We start from the raw sequence: 26,170 nt of genomic DNA, 5'->3' as shown, positions 1-26,170 counted from the left end.
GGTCATTTCAGAAACCATGTTCAACCAAGCTATTCTGGCGTTTTACAATTTTGAAGAACCGTTGTTTGACATGCTTGGAACTCTTAAGATGAAAACACTTTAAAGTTTGGCTGGGTTTTACACAGAGAACCTGAAAACGATTTTTTTCGAACCCACTCAAAACACCTTCAAACCTGGTTCCTAAAAACACATCTCAACTAGGCTAAGCATTAAGCGATAAAATTTGAATCTCAAGAATGCTTTAAAATTTGTCAGTTTGTTTTCTCAATTTAATCAGGAAGTTGAAATTTCAATTTGGGTTTTTTATGAGAGAAGAACTGCTTATAGGAGAAGAGACCCTTCAAAATGGCAATTGAAAATCTCAGCTCCTCTTTACATATGGAAGATTCCTCAGGCAGAAAAATGTGTGAAACATGCAAGTATGCTCTGTGCTAGGCTATGACTAGTCTGATGGTATCTTCTAAACTAGCCTATAGGGAAAATCTATAGATTAGCTTGAAGTGAAGATACATATGAAATAGATAAAGACTACTTTTGAATCAGAAATTTCATCCTGAATCCAAATATAAAATTCAAATATGTTGCAAATTTACTGCACCCCACCCCTGTCCAATTGATTTTTTCTCCAAATTGATTTAATGGTTTATAAAAACAATAGAACATCCATTAGCCTATATAAATACTATCCAGGGTATATAGGCTAGCCTACTTAATCATTATGGGGGGGACAGTAAACCAAATTTGCAATGCAGAAGGAATGCTTTACTTTGATCTAAGGTGAAATGACGATTCTAATGGTACATCTATTTCTTAGTTATCCCACTTGTCAATTAATCTAGAAATTCACTCCCTTTGCCCTCTCATCACTCATCCTTCACACTTCATCCTATATTTAGGTAAATTTATGCATATTATTTAGTTTAGAAGGAAGTGAATACATCGCTTCATGTCTTTTTTATGCTCTTTCCAAGTTCAGTAATCACTTCTGGAGCAAATTCCATTTTAAGCCCTTAAAGTGGCTCATAACAGCCCATAGGCTAGTAACTAAAAGTTTAAAAATGGGTGTCCACAAAAACTGTCTAGTAAGAGAAATTTCCATTTGTAACTGACTTAGGAATGATTATTTTTTTATTAGTCTTAATAGTATGCTTGACTTTTCTAAAGCTTGTGTCAAAGTTTGTCACAAGTGACTTGCAATTATGCTATGTAGGCCTACAGTCAAGCTTGAAGAGAAATCCCTGTTCTGGATCCTTGATTTTCTGTTTTACATACAATATCAATGTCTTCAGTCATTTGACAGTTCTGGTAACCATATCCTTTCTTCCTCTAAGCAAGTTTTGAGTGGAATTCCTCAGGGAAGTGTTTTGGGTCCTACACTATTTAATATCTTCTTTAATGATACTTTTTCCACTATCCACAGTACTTAATGCTCTATACTTGCCACTCAAAGCTTTTTGGACCAGCTTTGTCATGTGAAGATCATGCCCTTCTACAAAATAATCTAAGAGTGCTTGGTCAATAGGCTTGGCTTCTTGAATTCAATGTTGCCAAGTGCCATGTCATTCACTTTGGCAAAATTAATCCTTGTTGCTATTATTTTCTCTCAGGCCACCAACTCTCCTCTAGAAATAGCAAGCAAGGTCTTTGAGTCACTGCTGAGAATGAACTACATTCAGTACTCATGCTGAGAAGTCTGCTGCTTGTTCAACATTGGGGCTGATTAAGCATACCCTTTCCACTTGTTCCCCTAAAGTCATCATTCTTCTTTATAAGGGACCTGTGCATCCTAAGCTTATTTGGAACTTATTTAAGCTTATTGGGGCTTATTTTTCCCAAGCTCAAAGTTGGAATGTCTCTAGCCTCCCCTTATTTTAAAAAAGACATACAAGTTTTGGAAGATGTGCCACCATGTGCATGTGGAAGCTTTCCTACCTTACAAGACTAGCAAAGCTGAAGTCATCAACTTCAATCAATTCAAGAACCAGATGTCATCAACTGAAACTTGTTTAGCAGTGTATCCTATCCAGAGGCCACACTTAATTCTTTTTGTCAAGAATCATCAGCAGTTGGAACAAAACTCCCTGAAGATGCAGTTACTGCAGAATCCATTGTTATTTGAGACAAAGACTGGATGGTGAATGGTCCTCTAGAGAGTGTAAACTCAACTGGGTATCTAGTGATCATCCAATGGCATCTGGTCATTGAATAATACAGAAAAGAAATTCAATCATCATCTCTAGAGCTTCACAAGGAGAAATCCTTAGATTGCTAAATGCTGCAATTTAAGGTAATAGTAAAATGTTAATTTGAGAACAAATTTACATGATTTTTTAAAAAAAAGGCCTGAAATTCCTCAAAATAGGTGTCCCAGAAAAACAAAAAGAAGACTATTGGGACCACCATTGTTGAAATTTCAAAATAGGAAATGTACAGAACTACCTTGAACAAAAAAGGAAAACTGCAATTTTTTTATGGGTAGAACAGCTGCATCCTCTTTTATCTTTTTTGTTTATATTTTTTTCTTTTTTTAACAGGGTACTGAAACATTATAGAGAGTTGTTTAAGGCTTTGTTTAAAAGCTAATTTTTATATCTAATTAGTTTTAACTAATTTTTTAACTTCACAAAAGCAATTGCTGAATTTGGAAAGAGTGTAAAAAAAGGCATCAAGTGATGTGTTCATTTTCTTCCTAGCTAAATTATATGAATATATATATATATATATATATATATATATATATATATATATATATATATATATATATATATATATATATATATATATATATATATATATATATATATATATATATATATATATATATATATATATATATATATATATATGTATATATATATATTCATATATTTATATATATATATATATATATATATATATATATATATATATATATATATATATATATATTATACTGTAAAATTATATAAGAAATATAATTGGGTAAATTATACAAAATAATCTATGCATTCAATTCATCTGAAAAACCTCTCATACAAAGTATGAAAACTTGAAATCATGCCTAAAATGTTCTTTGGAGGCTTAGATACCCCCCCCTCCTTTCCTTCCCATAAGATAATGCATTTGTCAGCACCCTAGGACATAATGTGTACATATTTGATATTCTCTAGCTTTGAGTTTTATTGGATAAATGGTCTACAATATCCATAACATTCATGTTATGGATACACCTAGTATTAATACTGATAAATTTCTTTTTAGCTGGTTTTCACTTACTTAGAAAGCTTTTAGCTAGACACTAGCCTGAATGAAACGTTCAGAAATTGCAAAGGTAGGCTATAACATAGGCTAATTGCTGAAATCAGGTAAGGAAACAAAAGTGCACCATTAGATTTCTAGCTCTACCAAGACTTTTGCAGATGACACTAAACTCTACAGAAAAATGGCATCATACACAGATGAAGTCATCATTCAAGAAGACGTTGACAAACTGACAGAAAACCTGAAAAACCTTGGGTTAAACTTCAACAAAAGCAAAACAAAAGTCATGCAGATCAACAAGAGAAAAGAAACAGCCCCACAGTTAACTATAAAAAGTAGAACAGGTGCAAGGGTACAATTAGAGACAGTGGAATCAGAGAGAGACCTTGGAATTATTATTGAGTTGCAGCTTAAGTTTCATAACCACACAAATAAAATAGCTTTGAAGGCCTCTCAACTTACTGGTTTTATTAGGTGGAGCTTCAAGCATCTCGACCAGTAGACCTTTGTAAAGCTATACAAAGGGTTAGTAAGACCTACTATTGAGTATGATAATGTCATATGGGGGCCTCACTATAAAACAGACTCAGCCAAGATAGAAAAAGTTCAAAGATGAGCCACAAAGCTTCTTCCAGGCTTCAAAGAGATAAGTTATGAAGAGAGGCTACAGAAACTGCAACTTCCAACACTCAAGTACAGAAGAAAAAGAAGAGATCAAATCCTGATGTACAAAATAAAAACAAGTTGGAAAAACTCAGCTTCGAAAATCACTTTCAACTTCCAAACACCCAGACCATACGAGGTCACTCGGCAAAAGTGTTCAAGCCCCATGCCCTAAATAAATCAAGAGCCAATTTCTGGAGTATAATAGCTGTAGACAACTGGGACAGTCTCCCAGAAAGTGTTGTGAAAGTAGACACCCTAAACGCATTCAAAAATGGACTTGACCAATTCTGGAAAGAACCTATGTACACACACGACTCTTAAAACATCTGACTATAGTGACTTAAAACTGTTAACACTACCATCTATACATACTTCTCTAAGGTTGATGTTGTATTGAGGCTCTACTGGCCATACATTCTGGGGAGACCCTTACCCACTGTTTAAATTGCAGAATTTCAAATAGCAAGTATCAGTGAAACAAGACTTGACGAACCAACTGACAGTCATCTAGAGAGTGCTGTAATACAGATGTTTCCCCAAAGGCACTGAGGATCCTGTAAGTTAATCCTTTAAGTTAGATTAGCCTATCTATTCAATGTCCAAATATAATAGCAACTGCACTAAGCTAGCCTGGGCTCATTTACAAAAGTACACTGATATTGCATGTTTATCATTATCTTTTGTGCTTATTTTTCCCTGTCAGTTGGTTTATAATGCCAAATAAAGTAAATAGAAAAACAAAACAAATCTGCAAACTTTTGAACATAACCTAATCTTTGGCTATATTTGACCCCTTTACATGGGAGGGGAGAGGGTGTGGGATGCAATTTTGTTAGCAGTGATTGTTATATAAAGAAAGAGCACTGAATAGAAAATACAATGGTATTTTTTCTTTTTTTTTCCTCTCTTATTGTTGCCTTATACTGTAGTATACATTTAGAAGAAACAGATTTAAATACGCTGTAGACTAGCCCACATTAGGGTAAACGTTTTGATATTTAGATTTATCCTCTATCTAAAAGATAAATATAGCTAACCACTCAATGCAAATTTTCACAATTTTTCCAAATAACTCTCTCCAAACCTCTAACATCTTCAGTGATAGTCATAGCACCAGCCATTATTGCACAAGACAACAATCCAAAAGCTATTAAAACTTTGCTACCAATTGACAATCCATTAAATATGCTTCTCAAAAAGAGCCATAAAGCACTGGAACCAATTAAAAGAAATAAAAAGTCATAGTGGGACTGTCCATCTTATTCAACCATCTACATATGTTAACCCCAACCAAAGTTTGCCATTATTGTCATGAAGTACAGAAGATCAAGTATAGACCTTAATTTTGTTCCAAAGGATAAATTAAGGTAACTGATAGTTCTGTATCCTTTCAGTCTTACAAATACCACCTTAACAAGGAGTAGGAGAAGAGGTAGTGAAAGTTTAACTAAAAATCATCAATTAAAGAACATTGTAGGTCCAAAGAACCTTATACCTCTTGGATTTATTAATGTGGAACGTGAATCTTTCAAAGTTTATGCATAGCATTAGGCTAATCAATTTGAAAACTTACAACTTTCATACTTAATATGCTAATATATGAGTTTTACTTGCCAGAAAGTAGATGTGATCAGTGTACCAGAATTGCAGACACCTAAACTTGTATTTCTGTAATTTATATCATTAAATAGCAATAGTTGTGTGTGTAGGCATATATCTTGATTTTTTCTAAGAAACAGCTCTAGCCTACAATTTTTTTCAAAAAACTGGCTACTTGCATTTTTTTGTGTGAAACAAATAATCTAGATAAGCCGCAACTTCAAGAAAACTTGCTTTCCCCCTCTCCAACCCCCTTTTTGTTTTTTTATAAATTGTCTGCTGACTGAAATTAGGTACCCCTGAAGGTTGAAAGCTTTGGGTATAAATCGGAGGAGATTCGAAATGCAATTTTTTTGTTGACAAATCAATTGAATCAAAGCTTTTAAAGAAGATGATTCTTATTTGATATCTGTGAAGGGAGTCTTTGGTCCTTAATTGATTTGTGTTAAATGCAAAAATATAATGGCAGAAAAATTATTTTGTATACCAGGTGGCTGTGAATTTGCTTTATGAATATAGTTCGTCTATTATCTATTTTTGCAATAAAGTAATAGCTCATTTTCTGGTGTGAAAAAAAACGATCTATAGGCCTATAGGTTATGGCTTTGGGAAAATTTGTCTAAGGCCTTAATTAATTTTGAAAAACATTTTTCATGCAAATGACATCACAAATGTCCAGACATGCAATACACTAATGGTTTTACTTTCTACTGTAATAAAATAAAATTATAGTTGTTTTGAAAAGAGATTGAAAAATAGTGTTTCTTTTTACTGAGTAAAGCTTAGTCCCCAAGTATTTTGTTTGATAATAGATAGTCAGTGGTGGATCCAGGGGGCGAGGGGATGTCCCCCATTAACATAGTCTAAAATAGTGTAATTTACTTAATTAACGCAAATTTGCGTTAATTAAACTTGCTCCTAATGTAATCAGATCAACCTATTTTGCCCCCCCCTAAAAAATCCTGGATCCGCCCCTGTAGATTGTAGACTATTTATTCATGATAATGTTTTATAAAAGAAGGAAGTTAGATTCTGAAATTATGGAAAATTTTAATATAGTTGCAGCTCCTGTATAAACTGAAAAAATAGCAAAAAAAGACATATAGGCCCATAGAATACTGATAAGATATAGCTTGTCAGACCTGGCTGACTTAAGGTCTCTTACCTCATGGTGATCCATGATTTCTTTTGTTTTTTCTAGAAGCAGAACTTAGGGAAAAAAAACTATTCAGCACCCTTTCCAAACATAATAATCACCATCATTTTAATTGCACCCCAGACCACCACCCCTCAATATAGCCAGAAATAGCCTTTGGCTATATACAAAACTTTGCTGATCTTCTTTACCAAAAAAAAAGTTCATAAACGGCATATATTTTTTTCTATATGATATCTAAGGGCTATGTTAAGAAATCAAAGATCTATAGTAAAGCAAAGATGAGTATAAATAAGTACTGTAGGCATTTCAGGTTCAAACGCATGCTCTCCCCAGATTTGAAACGCATGCCCTCCCTTTTCCCATATGATTTCAAATGCATGCCCTTGACATCACGTGACACGCCCCTATGTATTTCTGTGACAAGACCTGTTACGTCACGCGACACACCCTCACCCTTAAAGGGTCAGATAAGTGGAGCTACCAACCCCTCAAGCCATCACGACTACGCAATGCGGCCACCGGTTCTATTAAAGGGAACACAGTTGGCAAGACACACCCCACTAGACTGTAATGAAGACACACAACACACCATCGCCTTCAAACGGTCAGAGAATTCCGGTGACAAGCACTCTGACGTCACGTGACGCCCCTGTGTATTTCTGTGGCAAGCCCTATTACGTCAAGCGACACACTGTGTTTTTCCGTGACAACCCATTGACGTCACGGCAGCCATAGGAAAATTAGCAATGGATTTCAAGCGCAATTTTTTGTAACCCTGCCCCAGGAACCCATGGGGAATCCGCGATTGTAACTTAACGACAGCACACACCTTACGTAATGATTGCGCATCACTGTCACGTAATACTTTTTTTTACATTTTATTTTTTCGCCCGAAACGCTCAATACATTTTTCTTTTTCGTTCTTTCTTTCTTTAGTTCTTTTTTTCTCTATAATTCTTGACCTCGCCAGGACTTGAAAGGTCAATTTTTTTCCAAGGGGAACGCGCTCTAAGCAACACGAATAACAAGCCATTCCCAGTAGTTTGTCTTACTCATTACATTTTAAAATTACCCTATTGTCTGTGAGTGAAATTCCTATGTTTCGCTTTCTAGAATGACATGTTTCGTGCACCTGTAGTATTTGACACGAAGCCGGGGAGTATTGATTTTTCAGAGACAATCACTGTCATGGTATTTATTACGATAAAGGGAAGATTTATCGTTTCTTTGTGTGGGATATTAGATTTCACAATGTCGCGACAATACCCCCCCCCCCCCTAGCATGCAATACCGGAGGAATAGATGCAAATTTAAGACATATTAAGAGTTTTTGAAAATACCCCGTTTTCATTTAGCTAAATTTATGAATATTTCACAGTATCCTAACAATAGGCCCCCACCCTCCACCTATCAATCATTTCCAGAGAGCGCGTTGATATTAGATGCAATATTTAGGCATTATTGTGGCTTATAAAAGGATAAAATATAAACAATAACATGCGTAATTTAAATAAAGATGGGGAGAGAGGACTCCAAGCAAGTATTTCCAGAGAGCAAGGTTGATATTAGAGCTAAATTTTTACGCAATAGAATACATAGTCAGACTACAATACACATAACTTAATACCATATTTCTATCGATTTTTCTTGATATTATATTCACCCAGCTTCAAGTCAATGACACATATAGAAACGAACGTGCCTCATACGGCATTGTCGCCTCTGAAACAACACGGTCTGGAGAAAGCCCTATAGTTGGAGGAAGGAGGGGGCCGTCTTTTTTTTTTGGGGGGGGGGGGAGGGAGGCCCGTTTTTCCGTCGCCAGCTCAGCACTGCCTTTTTTTTATCTAGTAATTTTCCCCAGTGTTTTATATCTATAATTTTTTGTTGCGCAAAGGGGTAATTTTTAATTGTTTATTTTTAAATGTTTTTAAGTGTTATTGTCGCCCCTGCCACGGCCCGCCACGGGTACCGGCCCGGCCGTCGTGGGTACCGTCCGCAGCCCGCCTCCGAGGGAATGTCTGCCCCTCCATGCGGTTTGTCTCAGCCCTCACGCAACCCAGGGGGGGGGGCACTTTTTTTTCACCAAAAATATCAAAACGTTCGAAGGGGAAATTCTATTTCGAGAAAATCTTGTTCCCACCCATCCCGGGCGCTGCGGGGGAGTTCGATCAGTGTCTGCTCGTACCGGGGACGGAATCCGGACTTTGGCTAGACGATCAAGAGGTTAAAAGAATGGTCTTGCTCGATATAATTTAAAAAGTAGCATCAATAGGGAATTAACAAGGGATTTCAAACGAATCCCTAGTATATTAACATAGGATTTCAACCGCTTGCCCCCCCCCTTTTCCCTTACGACTTTTAAAGACATGCCCTCTGACATGTCACAGCATCCCTGTTTTTAGCGCTCAGCTGGCAAGATTCCCACTCCTGGCAGGCCATCTGGAATTCCAAGTGTTCTAATATTTCTTCAGTATTGATATGACACCTACCTATTTTGGCAAATTGTTTTTCTGGAAGATCCCTAGGATTTCCGTGACCAGGTCTAATATAGATGATTGTATCTCACAAGCTAGACTCCAGGACCCTATGGGGGAGTCCCCGAGCACGGCACGCATGTGGGTGCTGCGTAATAACGGCGGTGCACATTTTAAGCAATGACACCTAATGGGAAAGGTTGGAAGATAAGTGGCCCATCTTACGAGAAGAGTAGATAGCCAAACCGTTAAAAAGTATACTAAATGAGGCAGAGCGGAACAGCACTGTGACACTGTTTTCACAAACATCTGAGGGCAATTTTGACTAAAGATATGCTAGCACTCGAGGATTTTTTAGGTAATTATTTACCATATTTTAGGAGTTGGACTCAGCATATATATATATATATATATATATATATATATATATATATATATATATATATATATATATATTGAAGTCTTAGATCTATTAGAACGTCTTAGATATTCTTTACAATAAACCTCTCATTTTGTTCATAGTCGCTTCTTTGTAAACGATCAAAGAAGTTGCGATCATTTTTGATATGTTATTGCTAATAATAAAGCCAACAGTTATCTTAATAAGCGCTAGAGTTATGGATGCTGTTCTCTGCAAGATATTATTGTTACAGTTTTAGGAGACATTTCCTTGGATGTAATGAGTTCCAGAGAAAAAATTACGTGGTAAAAAAGATTATTGGATATATGTTGTTGGTTTTTCCTATATGTTAGGGCTAAAATAGTCTTTCACAAAGTAGGATGCGCATACCCCAAGGACTATGAGAATAGTTTGCTAGGAAATTATTTGCTGAAAATTAACAATTCAGACAACCAAATTATAACGACCTATCATTTCATCAACAACAATTTCTTGTTATTAATCTAAATAAATGTTGTTCATAAAATAACTTTTATTTTTGTTTTATTATAAATAATTTAATCTTTTTTTATTTATATACGAACCAAAAAAAGAAAAAAAAAATATATAGATGGTTTTCAAATATTTCTCTTTTTTTACCAGGGGTTCTCAGCGTTACTAAAACTTTAGAAAAGGATACACATGTGTCGAAATTTTGGGAAGAATGAAAAAGTATTAGAAATGCTGGTTATGTACAGAGTTTAAATAATAATTAGTTGTCTCGTATATTATCTTCTGTAATATTTAATGACTCTATTCAATAATTTTCTATCGATTTTGTGAATTTAATAGCAAGACTTAATGAAAGATGCAATTAGAAAGAATGATTTTTTTTTTCAAATATTAACAGAGATTCAGAATTTAAAGATTTTTGAGGGTCAAATATGTCGTATGGACAAATATGTCTTTCAAATTTTTTTTTTCTGCGATGCAAGGGATTTCGCCGACTGATTGGTGGTATTAACAAATCTTTTTTTTCACCTGCACTGAGAATAACATCCTCATTTTGAAGTCGTTATAACTGTGCATCTATTGATGAAGGTTTTCATTGAAGTCATGTCAGTATTTTCGCTTTACTTTGCTAATATATTTTTGCGCTAAAGTATCAATTTCTTTTTTAAATATTGATTATTTGTTTGCTTAATTCCTTGTTTTAAAATATTATTGTTTAAATAGCCAATTTTCTCTTCACAATCACAAATTTCCAGCATTTACAAGAAAAAAGCAATCTTTGGGCCATATCCAACTAGGAGTATCAATTAAATGGGGGGGGGGGTAATATACTCTTCATTTTGAAAAATACTGTTGTTGATATTTTCATTAAAAAATAGAAAAAAAGCTCGCCCTACATTTTGACATCACCATTTTTGTATATTCATTAAGCAAAAATCAACCAAAATAAAAATGCTTGCCTACCTACCCTTCTACATTTTCGTGAATTGGCATCGCTGTTTCCAAACCAAGTACTAAATACTAGTTTGGAAAAAAAACTTTAGCATATTGGAGATAATAGTTAGTCTATAAAAAAAGGGTTCAATTTACTTTTATTGTTCCAATTTTTTTTTTCTTTTGAAGTTTCTGGATTGAAAATATAAAAATAATCTTTCTCAACCTACGAAATTGGTATAGTTCACTATTATTCTTCGTGTCACATTTAGACTCAGTTATAAGAATAGGCTGAGACTCATCGCTTGCTTTATTGAAAATTATTTTGGACTTTTTTTAAGCCTGCAAATAAAATTTATATCTTGTCAGGAAAAGGAAAAATACTCTCTTGTTAAAAAATGTAAGTTTTTCCGTTTCATTTTACTATAAGAATAAAAGTTTAGTAAGGCATAGAAGTGTAACTATACGTCGTGTTTTAAAGTAAAAGTGTTTTCGATGAAATTCTTCTGCCTTAGTCGTCCAGAAAAAGTGTGCTGGTGCCCAAGTCTGCCGAATCCCAGAATAGCAATCACGGGAAGAGTCGTTGTGTTGCAGCATCCAGCCGAAGAAAAAAGAAATTTGAAAACTGTTCCTATGCTAAAGCTTGGTCTTCAACATGGAATGTGTTCAATCATAAGAGGAAAGAAATTTAACTCAAATAGGTTGGACCGTCTTTTCTCTTTCTTTCTCCCCCTCCCAATCCCTCGTCTCTCTCTCTCTCTCTCTCTCTTTCTCTCTCTCTCTCTCTCTCTCTCTCTCTCTCTCTCTCTCTCTCTCTCTCTCTCTCTCTCTCTCTCGTGTCTCTCTGCTTTCGGTTTGAATATTACCCCCGTTGGTGCAACGTCATCCGTGCCTTTTTTGTTATTCAGAATGCCAATTATGTCTGGAATTGGGGAAATGACATGTTAAGTCTGTTAAAGTATTCACTTCAGCTCATTTTTTTATTCCCGTGACAAGTCTTGGTCTCTTCCCATCAGTGCTTTAGCTCTTTTTTCCCCACCTTAGGTACATTCAGAAAACTTAATATCTCTCGTTCCGTCGATACGAGAACAAAATCCAGATGTTTCCGCTCGTGCTTAGGTAATTAGTTGAAATGATACATCATATCGGCTGTCTCAAGTTTTGACTTTGCAGTTGACAGTTTCGACTGTACTAATAACTCAATAAGGAACTTTTCGTTACGCTTCATGTGTTAAAACAGACCAAACAAAAGAGGTTCTTGTTTTGTCTCTGGATAAGCAAAAGCACATTCGGTGGCGAAATTAACTTGGTCACTGCAATGACACAAATCTTCATATTAAAGTTTCAAAAATACTAATCTAAATAATAATTAAATTCACTCCCTCCATCTGCGAATTTGGCAAGTAAAGAATTTTCTAGATGTGTATTTAAAAGTTGCCAAGTATTATATCTTGATCCTAACCCTGCTCCCGCCAAGAATCTGCTAGAAAAAAGAGTGCCACAGCAATTTCACAAACATTGTTTTAGAGTTTTCAAAATTATTGATCTAAATAATATTATCACCCCGTAAGAATCTCTCGAGCAGCAATTACCGGTATATATTTATAACCATTCTTTGACGGTATGAGTGGTGGCTCTAAATCTGCTGTAAGTCAGTGGTACAGCTATAAGCATGTCTAAGTATTGGTATTCTCTGGAACGGAAGTTTTCCTTTCGGTATTCAACTTTTCTCTTATTTTTGTAAGCTTGGTTTTTACACGGCTTAATATGGCTTTTTCCTTGTCAGAAAAGGCTCATGGGCGACCCGGCTCCACCTATGTGGAGCAACCTCATGGGAAATCTCTTTCCACTTATGTTGCCACTGATATGCGGTCATGGGTAAGAAATTATCCGTATTGGAAGGGTACAACTAATTTTCGTTTGGTTCACTGAGTAATGGGTAAATTTAACACTTGATTATAGTCTTTACCCCAATTTAGAGTAATTAAATGCATTGTGTCCCATATTTGTGTGATTTTTGGCCGTCTTCACATAGAGGGGGTCCTAGATAATTTTCATAAAGCTCTTTTGTTCACAGCTGACCGTACGTTTCTTCAGAGGTCTTGAAGTCTCCGCTTCGTAACGAAACTAATGATGGGAAGATACACGTTTTCACGATTCCATTACCAATTCCAGATCATACTTGTAATTTCGGTGCAGTAACCAATTTTTGTCTATAGTGAGGGTACTATATCATTAATACTTTTTGTTTACACCTAGTTGAAGGCAGAGGAAGATGATATACCCCAATTCAATATAGGGCTCGTTTTAACTTGTTAGGTCTAACCAATCTGTGGGTACAAATTTTAGATAAGAAAACATGTTTATTACAAAAAATTACTATCACAAGCCCCGAGGGGCCAAATTCGTATTTCAGGATTAAAAAACAAAATAGGGCAAAAACATCAAAAAGACGTTTTAAAAACAGAAATACACTTTAGACTGGTTAAACATTACAAAATTAAATTGACAGAATCAATAATTCATTATTGTTTAAATGGTCCTTTAAACATACGTTCGAAAATACATGTAGAATATATAGTGTAGATTATTCTGTAGGATTTATTTTTATGTTTTTTTTTCCATTTCGTGTTTTGGGGGGCTGGGGTTGAGTTATCATATCAGGTTAAGATATAAATTAAAGAAACTAATTTTCCCACCTTCCCCCCCCCCCCCCCTGTCAGTGATTTTAGATTTTTTTAAATAAACAGGCTAAAGCCGATGTTTCCTACAACGTTAATAAACGGTGGTTGTTTCTTGTCTGTGTCAGATCGTCAAAAGAAAAGTTCAAGTGCAACAGAAACGACCCCGAGTTTTCTCTACAGGATTGGATGATACCATCTCTGGCTCTGAAGAGCTATCTCTCGTTATCAAAAGACGTTGCCTCAAGCTCCTCGCCCATACCTTACATCGCCCCAGAGGTACGACATGTCGAGACGTCCTCATCTGCGAGCCACCACTATCCTGGAGACGACATCGAGAAGATTCAGGAGAAAAATATTTTGAAAAAATTCAATACGGACCTTGAAGCATTAGAAGGTTTCCGGACCCATGGTCGAAGATAGGACAGATATTGGCTGAAGATCGCCGGGGAAGCTGCAGCCGAAAGATCGAAGTGGTCGTAAAAAGTAATTCCTAATTCCATTGGTGCTGGACAGGATAGTTATTTTACAGAGTTAACAGACTACTTCGAGGACATTTATATTCGTCTTCTAAAAAGCTCACATCCCCATATTCTCTTGACCGATGGAATACCCGCAGGCGATGCGACCAGAAGCTCCCGCAAGGTAACAAGTCGATGGTAGCCTCAGATGCAGGGTTCCATTGGCTGCATCCATCCGAACTTCTTGAAGCTCTTGAAAATTCTGGAACGTGAGCAAGACTATACGAGTACTGTTGTCACTCGGTTAGCCTCTGGACTCTCCCTCCCACCAAGAAAACGTATGTAGACCTTAATCTTTGGATTTCAACGGTTTAGCAAACGTATTACTCACATGTCTTCTTGCCATTTTTGAAACCCATTGCCTGTCATATTATCAGATAGTTATTTTATTTTGGTATGATACCCAATACTTTTTTTGTGAACAGGGTTTTATGTTAAAGGGTCATTAAAAACATAAAAAGGAAGAACAACAAGTGAACATACCTGTAAGAGTAATAAAAAGAGAGAAATTGGCGAAAATTTTCGCTAATTTTTCCCATAATGTAGAGGACAGGTTTTTTTTTTTTCATATCTGGAGGTAAAGCAGCGAATGGGGGACAAGATAGAAATGGTCTAAGAAGCAGCCAGAACCAGGCGGAATCTGGGTGGGGAATACCTCGTGGGAAAATGTTTTCCGTGCGAGGGTTTTTCATTGCATTATTTGAAAACAGAATCACAACGTAACTTTCGGGCATTCAAGCGTTTCTGCTCTAGCTTTTTTTTAGAAAAAGAGAGTATGGAACTCTACCTTCTCTGAAAATTGTTTTCAGGCTCTTTTTTTGGATAAATTCAACTTAGGTTGAATGCTTTATGCAAGTCTCACTTAACTATGCAATTAAAAAGAATCTCCGGCTCAATTTATAGTTATACTGAATAAAATTGGAGAGAAAAATATCTAGTAAATTTTAGTCTTAAAAGGAGGTTTCAAAAATTAAAAGGCGAGTAGTTCTTAAAAATGGGAAAAAGTAAGACAATAAACAGGGGCAAGTTTTTTTAGTTTAAAGGTCTGTTTTCCCCGTGATTCTGGGTCATAGAGCACAATAAATCGGTCCAGAGGACATTAGATTAAGCTGTGTGATGATTTTTACAAACGTGTGATATCTTTACAAGCTGTGAGATGTGTTTTACAAACGCAGGAAATATGCACTTATAATCTCACTTTTTTTCCTAGGGAAGGATTATTTTTTACCAATCTTTGGGGGGAAATTACAAACATACAATATACAAATTGTGGCTGTCAAGCAGAAATCACGTATCTACCTTTTTTTTAAAAATTTCAGGACTTGAAAAAAAACATAGTGCTGTTGAAACCTTTACATTAGATAGCCAACTTTTTATGGTGGATCCTGTGTGAAGAACAAAACAACTTAATTAAAGCAGTTCTGACAGAAAAGCCGACACTGGTTTGCGCTTGACAAAATCCCTAATATTATTATGGCTCGAAGTTCTATTATAGTTCGAAGCTGAAAACGCGTATTTCGAAAAACAATGCAATTCATTTATTCTGTCTTTACACAAAATCAAATACAAATAGTAAAGATTTAAATCACTAAGCCATCGGCTAATCTTCAGGCGATTCGTCTCTTTTTTCGTGCTTCTTCGTCTTGATCAGTCTCAAGAAGGGTCTCTTTCATACCCTTCGAAGTTTTCAAATATTCGTATTTACAATGGAATGGCTTTGGAACCACCTTCATCTTGTAAAAGTCCGCAATGTCTCTTTTGTTCACTACCGATGCAGCCATTTATGCACTGTAAGGCTGCCCTTATCGCTTGTTTCTTGCGGCAAAATTCAACATATCTTTCATCTATTTCCGCGAAACCAGTGTGAAACTTAACAACTGATGAGTTACTTGTAAACTTTACCAACCCTGGTTTGCTCCACGGAATTTCGAATTGTTTGTATTCCTCATGGTAGATGTGATGATAGCGAATGGCCCGAAAGAAGTAAAGTCAGCTCAATTATCTGTATGCTTTTACGCTACTGAAGAATTAAAAAGAGCATTGCAAGTCTTTGGTGGTTTTGTTTTGACCACCGTTGCACTCACAGGACAGGCTTACTCTATTATCAACTACTCTAATCTACCGCGAAAGACAAGTTGCCATTTCATTTGCCCCTCAGTTTTCGTTCTTCTGCTTCCAGAAAAAGCAATATTTTTTTTAGTCATATGTAAAATATGTAAATTGTAAAATAGTAGGAAGAACATTTTCGAGAAGTTCCAATCAACATTCCCTGTCTGTTTTATGTGCTAAGTACTTTTTCTAGATCAAAGCATGCGACTTTCGTCGCATCGTGCGACTAGTCAGCTTTACCACGTTGGCGGCTGGCTTCCGTATAGTGTCTGGTTGCTGTCTTGTTTATTATGCGACTAATTAAAAAATAACGTATTCCACAAAATAAGTTTTTAAAGAAAAGTAAAGAGCTACATTACACCAAAGATGATCAGAAATAAATTAAATTTATTTTCTAAGCGTAAAACTACCATAAATCATCATCAATAAATAAATGAAACCCTAAATTGACAGAAATGACTGTAGGCCAACTTTTCACTTTCTGTCATATTCTGAGCAGTCTGCACCATTTCACAGAGCATGTACTTCTTCGGTTTGTGGAAGCTGAAGTCAAACTCGTTGAAGATGTTCATGAAGGTCCCCCGCAAAAGGATAGAATATTTCTGTCATTCTGAGCAGTCTGCACCATTTCACAGAGCATGCACTTCTTCGGTTTGTGGAAGCTGAATTCAGAGTTTGTCCTGAAACAGGTTCACAATGAGGGTGGGTGCACAAACAGTTTTCCATTTGATTGCATTGCAAAGCCCCCAATAGTAAGAAAATATTGTTTTTCTTTGTTCATCTGAAAAGATTGTATTCCAGTTGAGATGGCTCGAATTCGTCACCTTCTCTGCGAATATAGTCAGATCCTGGAGAATTGTGGCTCAAATCCTCGGAGCTGATCTCAACGTTTATCGGAATGTTTAGCTCCCTCCATCTCGGTTAAACAGGGTTTCTTTTTTCTAGATGCCATAGCTACTGAAGAAAAAAAGTAACTTGCAATAAAAGTAAATACAATGCACGCAGTAAAGCTGTAGAATAACGGTTCTCCCAAAGGAGACATGCCAGAACAAAAAAAAAACATTTTTGTCTTGCTAATTTTACGCTCATTTTTATAGTTTTACAATTAAAAAATGTAAAAATTAACATTCCAAAAATGTCTCTCTTTATGTTCTAACATTTTCCTTTCTGGAGAGCCCCTATTCTATAATTTTACCAAAACCACAATTATGTAACGTACTACGCATCCACTTTTACTATTAAGGGATACTATACTGCACTGAATACGACCTTTGTTGTTTTAAATTTAAATGTTGGAATATATTTCATATATTCCAACTATATTTTATATATTGGAATATAGTAATGTTGGAATATATTTAACAATATTTTTGTCGAGATTAATAGAGTGGCCTTGAAAACTTTCCAGTTTAAAAAAAAAAAACGACGTGTTTCCTAACAGGATATCACAAAATAAAGTATGTACAAAAGAATAACTGGTGGTCTCTGCAAAAAAATAATTAAAAAAAAATAATATAAACCCAAATCGTTGTATTCCAACTTGTAAGATTTTTTTTAATAGCTTCTTTAGCCATTACATTCGAAGGATTTCTTCGTTTGCTAATTACAAATATAAGAAAAATATTGCAGCATAAAAGTTCAAAAAGAAAATATATTGTACATAAACTTCATAAATAATTTTTTTTTTTTTTATGTTTTTTCAGCAGTCAAGATTCATAGGTTTTGCTGCCACTTTTCCTAAGCCTCAAAGTAAGTTAGTATTAGCCTATACTCTTTTTTGTTTGTTTTTCTGCCACTTCTTGTATCCAAGGATTTTTTTCAGATTATTGATTACGAATCTAGGATTACTATTGGATTATAAAAGTCCAAATGGTAATAAATCCCAGAAATTATTTTTCATTTTCAACAATCAGGATTCACAGGTTTTGTAGCCGCTTTTCATAGACATGAAAGTAAAATGGCAGTCGTCTCTTTTTATCAGTTGGAATAGGCATTATAGTGCTGATAGATTAGCCATTTTGAAAGGAAAAAATTTGAATTGAATTAATTCTTAACATAGTTAGGTCCGACAGATATGTTGGGTACCTCCACTAGGAGACGAGGACCAAGGGGGGACCTAGTCACAGGGGGGTCCATAATAGAAACTGGAACACGCTCTCCCGGGGGGGGGGGTCATAAATACGGGTGGAGGAGGAAGAAAGCCCCTCGAATGTGCACTCAGTGTCCGGGTAAAGTGAGGAGGGTTGGGCGAAAGGCTTGCACCCTGTTCCCTGGACTTACTTCGGCTGGGAAAACTCTCTTGCAATGAAAAGCGACACTCAAGCCTCGGATATTTCTTCCCTTTTACTATGCCGACCCCAGCATGTCCCCAGATATCCTCACGACGGTGGTCCAACCACTCGAAGATTGAACCTCCTTGAAAAGAGTGGTATGAAAATTTTTACTTGGAATATTTTGACTTTGAATTTTCAGCGCTGAGCTACTTCTCGCTAATGAACTTAAGCAATATTCTGTTGCTATTGCTGGCGTTACAGAAACGATTTGCCAGGAAAAGGTGAGAAATTCATCAGTGAAAATTACAGCCTAATTTGGTCGGGTACTGGCAACGCAAGTAGAGCTTGATTTGGTCTAGTTCTTCATAAGAGAGGTCATGCACTTATATACCGTAATGCCATATAAGAGCGTCTCCTCGCACCATCATGGAAGATTCTTTGTAGTTGTATGCAATGCGCCTACAAATGAGGCTGACTACGATGTTAAGGACCAGTTTTATACAGACCTCACGTGACTGATTTCTTCTGCCTCTCCCCATCATATATTGCTTCTTCTTGGGGACTTCAACGCTACCGTCAGTGATCCCACAGGCATATGGAAAGAGGTCATGGGGCGTTTTACCCCGGATGTAACTAATGACAGTGGAAATCGTCTGCTTCAGCCGATCTGCAGAGCCCATCAGCTTGTTATCTCCAGCACAGTTTTTGAAAGACCTCGAATTCATCAGTATACTTGGTATAGTAACGATGGCGTCACAGAGAAAATGATTGATTATATAATCATCTCTCGGCGATAGAGGACATCGGTTTCTAATTGCCGCTCGTTTCGTGGTGCTAATCTGGGTAATACTGATCACCGACTTGTTGTTGCAAAAATTTGTCTTAAGCTGAAATTTCAGAAGGTTTACATGCGCATTGCGACGCTAAATCACCGCATTTTTGATACTCCTGCGAACAAAGAGCGGTATGCAGTTGAGATAAAAAAAACCGTTTTGAAAGCCTGTCCCTGCTTTCGGATATTGAATTCATGTGGGACACGTTTAAAACTGAAGTCACCGACGCAGCTAGAATAACTATTGGCTTGCAGGTTTTAGTAATTTTTTTTTCTCTTAAAATATGTTTGTTATGCTTGGTAATTAATTAATTATCAATTTTCAATGACTTCATTAATGAAATCTGTCCTCCTGAAATCAGTCAAAAGAGTTCCCTGATAAAACTAAAAGATTATGGCCTAAAATTGATTATTTTTTTTCTTTCTTTTTTTTACCTCCAACCTTCAAGGTCAATACCATAACCTCCTAAGGGCCAGACGTATGTCCACATATCTGTAATACATTTTACGTCTTGTTTAATAAATGGAATCTGGAATACTCGGGTGTATACTTTGATAACTATTTTCAATTGCTTTTCATTATCACACACGTAATGATTGAGGAAATCTACCCTGGTTCTAAAGAGGGAGGCTTTGAATGGATTGGGATGGAGAATGAAAGTACATAGCTGTGTTGGCTGCTCAGGCTTCTTGGTGCATACTAGAGTTTCTTATAGTATTTGAATTGATCCTATTCCGGTTCAGCACTGATATATGGAAAATTCTATTATTCATCTTTTTCCTCCCCATCATCAATGTTTACACAACATTGATAATGAATTTATGCGAAGAAAGATATTATTTACGTTAAAAATAGGAATAACCATTATTTCTTTAAAAAAAAACCGTTTTATGGAAAAAAGTAGGAAAACATTTCGGAACATATTTTGGTGTAGAATCAATTTTTTTAAGCCCATGATCCTCTCCTCCTGTACCAAATGTCCCGATCTTCTTTTGGACAACTAACGTGTGCTCATTGGTACAAAAGTCAAAATTTTAGTTGGGGTTTCAGAGAATTTTTAAGGAGAAGGATTCTAAATCGTAAAATTGAATGAATTTTTGGAATTTTTTTTTTTATTTTCATTAAGACAGCCCTCCCCTCTGTTATACAGTTATATTATTAGCTCCTAACCTATTTCAGGTTTCATGAAAATGGAATCTCTTTGGATCCGAAATCAACTGTCCTTTTATATCCTGGCCAAGATTCAAAAAATATTAACGAAGCCGCTGTCGAACTTGATCGGCCTTATACTATTATTTTAATAGATGGCACTTGGTCCCAAGCTCACTCGATTTACAACATCAGCCCTGTTTTACACTCTTTAACAAAGGTACGCTCTTTTTGTTCCGAATGATAGAGGGGTGGGTTTGTAGATTGAATATAAGTTATTTTCTTATAATTACAAGGTATTGAGTTCTTACAGCATTTGAAGTGACCCTATTGAAGTTCAGCACATACCTATGTGTTAATTCTGTTAGTTCTTTTTTTTCTCACCATCATAATTGGTTACACAACCTTTATAATTAATTTATGTAATGAAGACATTGTTTAGCCATTTTAGCCACAGGAATAGCCATTATGTCTTTAAAGAAAAACTATTTGTCACAAACTGGAAATTATAATTATAAATACTTCGCTATTCCTGAGGATGATAACAGAATTCGGTGACTTGGTCCAAATTAATTAGCTAGTAGCGCGAATTTAATGAATTTATACGGTAATTTTACAATGAATTCATTTTGACATTGTAGTGAATATATTTTTATATTCGTTATAGTGAATATATGGTGAATACATTATAGTAAAAATATAATAGGGAACATTTTATTTGATATATATATATATATATATATATATATATATATATATATATATATATATATATATATATATAGTCACTATAACAGGCTTCAGGCACGCGGCAGGCATCTATAAATAGATTCTCACTGTCGCTTGTCTTCAAAACACAGAAAATGTGAGCCTTTTCTTGATGTCTTGACGTCCAAATTGACCTTAAATTAGAAGTGGTGCCTTTGTAAAATTACATTTTTTTATTTGACTTTTAACTTTTGTTTCGGCTTGTCTTTTGTCATTATGAAAGACATGTCGCCAAACCTTTGTTTCTTTCAATTGTTCTGGTGGTGGGACAAAAACTTCCTTTTCTTCCAACGATTTATCTTGTCCAGGTTTCTGATTTTCAAAGGTATGAAAGGCATTGAAGACCACCTTTTTTTCTTTTAATTGTTCAGGTGGTGGGACAAAAACTTCTGCTTTTGCGTAGGCTTGTCTTTTGTCATTAGGAAAGACAAAAATTCTTTTTCTTCCAACGACTTGCCCAGTCCATATTTTTTTTTCAAAGTAGTGTTGGTATTGATGACCTTATCCATGTGAAATTCCAAAACCCAATCATCATCGCCATCATTTTCAATTTGTTTGGTTCGTTCCACCTCGGCTTATCTTTCGTCATTATGCAATAGGCATCGCCGAACCTTTTTTTTTATAACAAAGGTGTGTGGCTCGCGACAGGCTTTTATATTATGAATGTATTTATTTATGTATGTCCCCGAAAATGGCTCCATATTTTTTTTAGACAATTGTTATAGAGGAATATTCTCGCATAACACAATGATTTAGAAAGGTCAGAGCTCAGCTAAAAGTTATTAAGAGCCTTAATTTTGGTTTTGCAAATGACATCAATTACTATGCTATTACATCTTAAAGCATTTCTTATGACGTCATATATGGCATCATAGAAGTATTTTCTTATATGATGTCATGCAAAACACACAAAAGATTGTTGAGTCTCCAACGCAATAGTTATTTATATAATATAATGTCTATTGAAAGACCCAAAAAACGAAAATTTTTAGTCTTTGTCCCACCACTTGAATAATTAAAAGAAACAAAGATGGTCGTCAGTGCCTTCCATACCTGTAAAATCAAAAACTTGGACTAGATAAATGGTTGGAAGAAAAAGAAGTTTTGTCTCACCACCTGAACAATTAAAAGAAAAAAAATTCGGCGATATGTCTTTCATAATGACAAAAGACAAGCCGAGGTAAAAGTTCAAAGGTCCAATAAAAACAAAAGTTAATTTTAGAAAGGCACCACTTATAATTTAATGTCCGTTTAGACGTCATGTCTAAACGGACATATATATATATATATTTTATATATATATATATATATATATATATATATATATATATATAATATAAACAAAGTTCAAAGGTCCAATAAAAACAAAAGTTAATTTTAGAAAGGCACCACTTATAATTTAATGTCCGTTTAGACGTCATGACATCAAGAAAAGGCTCAATTCTGCGTTTAGAAGACAAGCGGCATATATATATATATATATATATATATATATATATATATATATATATATATATATATATATATATATATATATATATATATATATATATATATATATATATATATATATAGTATTAATATGAACATACCCTAAAAATAATAAGTTTTGAGGTATAACAGATATGTAAACTGGGATAGTGAAAAAAGGAGAAACGTGTTTGAAGTATAAAATTATGAAAAAAAAATATATTGAAATGATCACGTCGATAAAGAATTAGATAGAATGTTCTTGAAAAATTCAGAAAGGAAATTTCATAGAGAGTTTGCTCCATATCGCTAACATTTTGTTTATTGAGTCTGTTTCATGTCGCTAGATAGTAAGAAAAATACATCCATCCTAGTTTTTATTAGTGTTTAAAGATGTTGACTTAGCTAACAAGTTCTGTTTTCACATCTTAGCTTAAATGAAGGATGATATGTTGTTCCTAGCCGAGAATAGTACTGAGTTCAGAGAATAGTACAGAATTAGAAGCACGACAACGATCGTTAATATTTGTTTTGTAAGATCCATTTTGAAGCAAATGTAACATACGTGTCCCTTCTAATAGTAATTAGTACCGTAAGACGTCTATTTTAGTTAATATTTTTTTTTTCAAGTCTAAGATTGAGCAAAGATCCCCTTACCAAATGTTACTTGTCAGCGATGCTATTACTTCTTTTTGTTATTTTTACACGAGCTTATTCTTGTTCATGATAGACATCGTCAATTTCTTTGACTTTTTTGGTATTATGAAGTTTTTTGACTTTGCAAAGGCAGGCTATGTGGGTAAAATTCAGCAATCTTAACACTGGCTTTTTGATATATTTGAGTTTCACAAATAAATTTATCTGGAAGGGTTTTCTCGTGTGACCATAGTTTTCATGCAGGGATCTTTTAACAGTCTTTTTTTTCTGCGTACCAGAAATTCAAGCGTAAAACTTTAAAAAAAACATTTAGGCCGAAAGTAAATTCAATAAATTAAAAGAACCAAAAAGGAAAAAACAAGTTCAAAGATGCTACAAAATTAAAATACCTTTATAGCCCAGGATTGACTTAACTCTTAAAGGCAATTTCTTTCTCTCTATGTCTAATTCTTCCTCTCTCTTTCTCTCGCTTTTTTTCTCTCTTTCTCTAACTTTTCTATCTTTTTATCTCCCTTTTTTCTCTCTTTCTCTCGCTTTTTCTCGCTTTTTTCTCTCTTTCTCTCTTCTCTCCTCTCTCTCCCCTCTCTGTGTCTTTGTGTTTGTGTGCCTAGCTCTGTGTGTTTATGCGTCTCTCTCTCTCTCTCTCTCTCTCTCTCTCTCTCTCTCTCTCTCTCTCTCTCTCTCTCTCTCTCTCTCTCTCTCTCTCTCTCTCTCTCTCTCTCGTTCTCTCTCTCTTTCTGTTTCTTTTTTTACCAACATCCCATCGTGCTGATTAATACTTATAATGTTTTATTGTTTTAGGTGACTCTTAAAATCGACGGATTCAGTGAATATGTTATAAGAACTCAACCCTCAGCATCCTGTCTTTCAAGTGTAGAAACCGCTGCTATTGCACTGTCTGTTTTCGAAAATGACACTACTATTAAAGCTGGGCTATTAGCACCACTGAGGACATTGTGTAATTTCCAGTTAAATCATGGTGCTGTAGTCCACGATAATAAAGTAACTTCGATATCAGAGGGGAAGTTTCGAAGAAAAGTGGGCCGACGCACAGAAAAGTTTCTTCGTAAGCTAGGTGTCGAAAACCCTCCTCTTTGAGGGTCGTGCTGTTTAGTTTGTGTTTCATTTCGCCATTAAGAAGTTTCAAATAGAAAACAAAAAGCTCTGAAAACGTGTTGTGTGCCTCGAGGGCTTGTCTAAAAAGAGTAAAACCTGAATTGTTCTGACTTTTTGTAGAAAATCTGAATTGACGGTAGGCCTGGGATTTATTTCCTAATGCTCATAAATCTAATAATCAAATATCTTGAAGCAGGTATAAATACTTCAGAAATAATTAATATTGTTCGCAACAAATACATTTCGACTGCTTTAAATGGTTTTAATGTTGATACTTATTTTGGGACAGAAAGTAGTTTTTCAAATCACTTTATTCAGAGGATCTTTCTGGAGATTTTGGATGTCCTTGGGAAATATAAATACTTAAAAGATATTTCTAAGGTTTTTATCTTAAAATTCACTGTTTTCCAAGGCATGGGGTGCTCATAACTTAGAAAATTGTTTTTAGGGTATAGTTACCCCTAACTTTCATTTTTAGTCATAAAAATTCAAATTTTATTCCGAGAGCAGAAGAACAAAAATTATCAACTTTTTAGCGTATTTGGAATTAAAAGTGTTCTTTAACAAGAATTATATGCATTTTTATTTTACTTTTTAATCGTTGGTAAATATTTTCTGGCAGAGAATTAAAGCTTTTTCTTACTTCAGCCTATCGATGCATAGCGTAGTTACTAATCTCATGCGTAAAACTTTATTTGGAGACCTCGCCTACCTCTTATAACTATTTGAAGGATTACTTGTATATGATAAACGTCATATATGCAAAGGATTTTTTTAATTTTCTGAAAATGCAATTGGTTACGACATACCTGGCCTCTGTGGAGTTATGATTGAATGTCACGTCTAAGATTTGTCGAAAGGAGTCCAATTCCATTCTTCTACTGGTCGACAAAATGGGCGAATAGCAGAAGAGAACTGAGGCTATATTTTCAAATGGAATATATGCAGCATTTTTAAAAGCTGGTGTTTTTTGCAAAGATTAGCAGGTTATTCTTGACATTGAGTATGACACAACTCTACTCTATGATTATTCAAATCGATCACACGAGAGAATTTTACTTCTATTAATATAAATTAACTCAATTGGCTGAAATTCTCGTTTAAGCCTTTATAAACCATAAGTTGAAAACCTTATGAACCATGCAAACGTCACATGAGCCGGTTACTAGAAACAGAAGATATAAATCCGTGCTGATGAGAAGCAGCTAATGACCTTTTACGTTGATTTAGTTTGTTTATGGATCGAACCCGATTCTTTAACTTTCATCGTTCCAAGCAGTCCCTGAAGTTGAGCCAGAAGTTTTTTGGTGGTGGTCCGAACTATTCCTATTCTTATCGATGACACCGTGTCAAAAATTTATGAATGCCGTCTATTTTTCATACTATTCTTTTTTTTTCCTTGTGATGGACAATTATATAGAATCAAACGATTCACACTACGCTTGTCATCTGAGAAACTAATGTAAAATGATAATTAATTGTGGTAACTTCAATGTTATTTAACTACGGTCGTATCGGTGGTCAATTGCAGTTAAAAGGGCCAACCACTTCCTTAAAACTATCTATACTGATTACCTGGCAAGTTACCATAGTAGTGCTCAGAAGGTATTACTAATAAATTTCATTT

General features: G+C 35.1%; 1 protein-coding gene across 3 annotated transcripts; it reads left to right on the top strand.

The window, feature by feature from the left end:
- Positions 1 to 230: 230 nt before the first annotated feature.
- On the top strand, positions 231 to 25,962 carry Dtwd2 (DTW domain containing 2). 3 transcript variants are annotated; one of them, XM_089091210.1, is made up of 4 exons: positions 231 to 404; positions 11,482 to 11,667; positions 20,563 to 20,752; positions 24,229 to 25,954. In XM_089091210.1, exons 1-4 carry the CDS (start codon positions 346 to 348, stop codon positions 24,523 to 24,525), a joined length of 732 nt encoding a protein of 243 aa, XP_088947336.1. In that variant the 5' UTR covers positions 231 to 345; the 3' UTR covers positions 24,526 to 25,954. The 3 variants fall into 3 exon arrangements, with proteins under 3 accessions (XP_088947336.1, XP_088947335.1, XP_088947337.1); XM_089091209.1 differs by having other exon boundaries at positions 231 to 419; positions 24,229 to 25,951; XM_089091211.1 differs by lacking the exon at positions 11,482 to 11,667 and having other exon boundaries at positions 231 to 419; positions 24,229 to 25,962.
- The last annotated feature ends 208 nt before the right edge of the window (positions 25,963 to 26,170 follow it).

This window comes from Artemia sp. Qi Xiang Cuo, chromosome 6 (genome assembly GCF_049724085.1).
Source record: "Artemia sp. Qi Xiang Cuo chromosome 6, ASM4972408v1, whole genome shotgun sequence".
Taxonomy (NCBI): Eukaryota; Metazoa; Arthropoda; class Branchiopoda; order Anostraca; family Artemiidae; genus Artemia; species Artemia sp. Qi Xiang Cuo.
Note: the sequence above shows the minus strand (reverse complement) of the source record. Positions and strands in the feature narration are given on the sequence as shown.

Coding starts and splice junctions, on each gene's coding strand:
- Dtwd2 (XM_089091209.1), top strand. CDS start 346: ATGGCAATTGAAAATCTCAGCTCCTCTTTACATATGGAAGATTCCTCA. Junction 11,668..20,562: donor AAGAAATTTAACTCAAATAG/GTTGGACCGTCT, acceptor AACCTATTTCAG/GTTTCATGAAAATGGAATCT. Junction 20,753..24,228: donor TTTTACACTCTTTAACAAAG/GTACGCTCTTTT, acceptor TTATTGTTTTAG/GTGACTCTTAAAATCGACGG.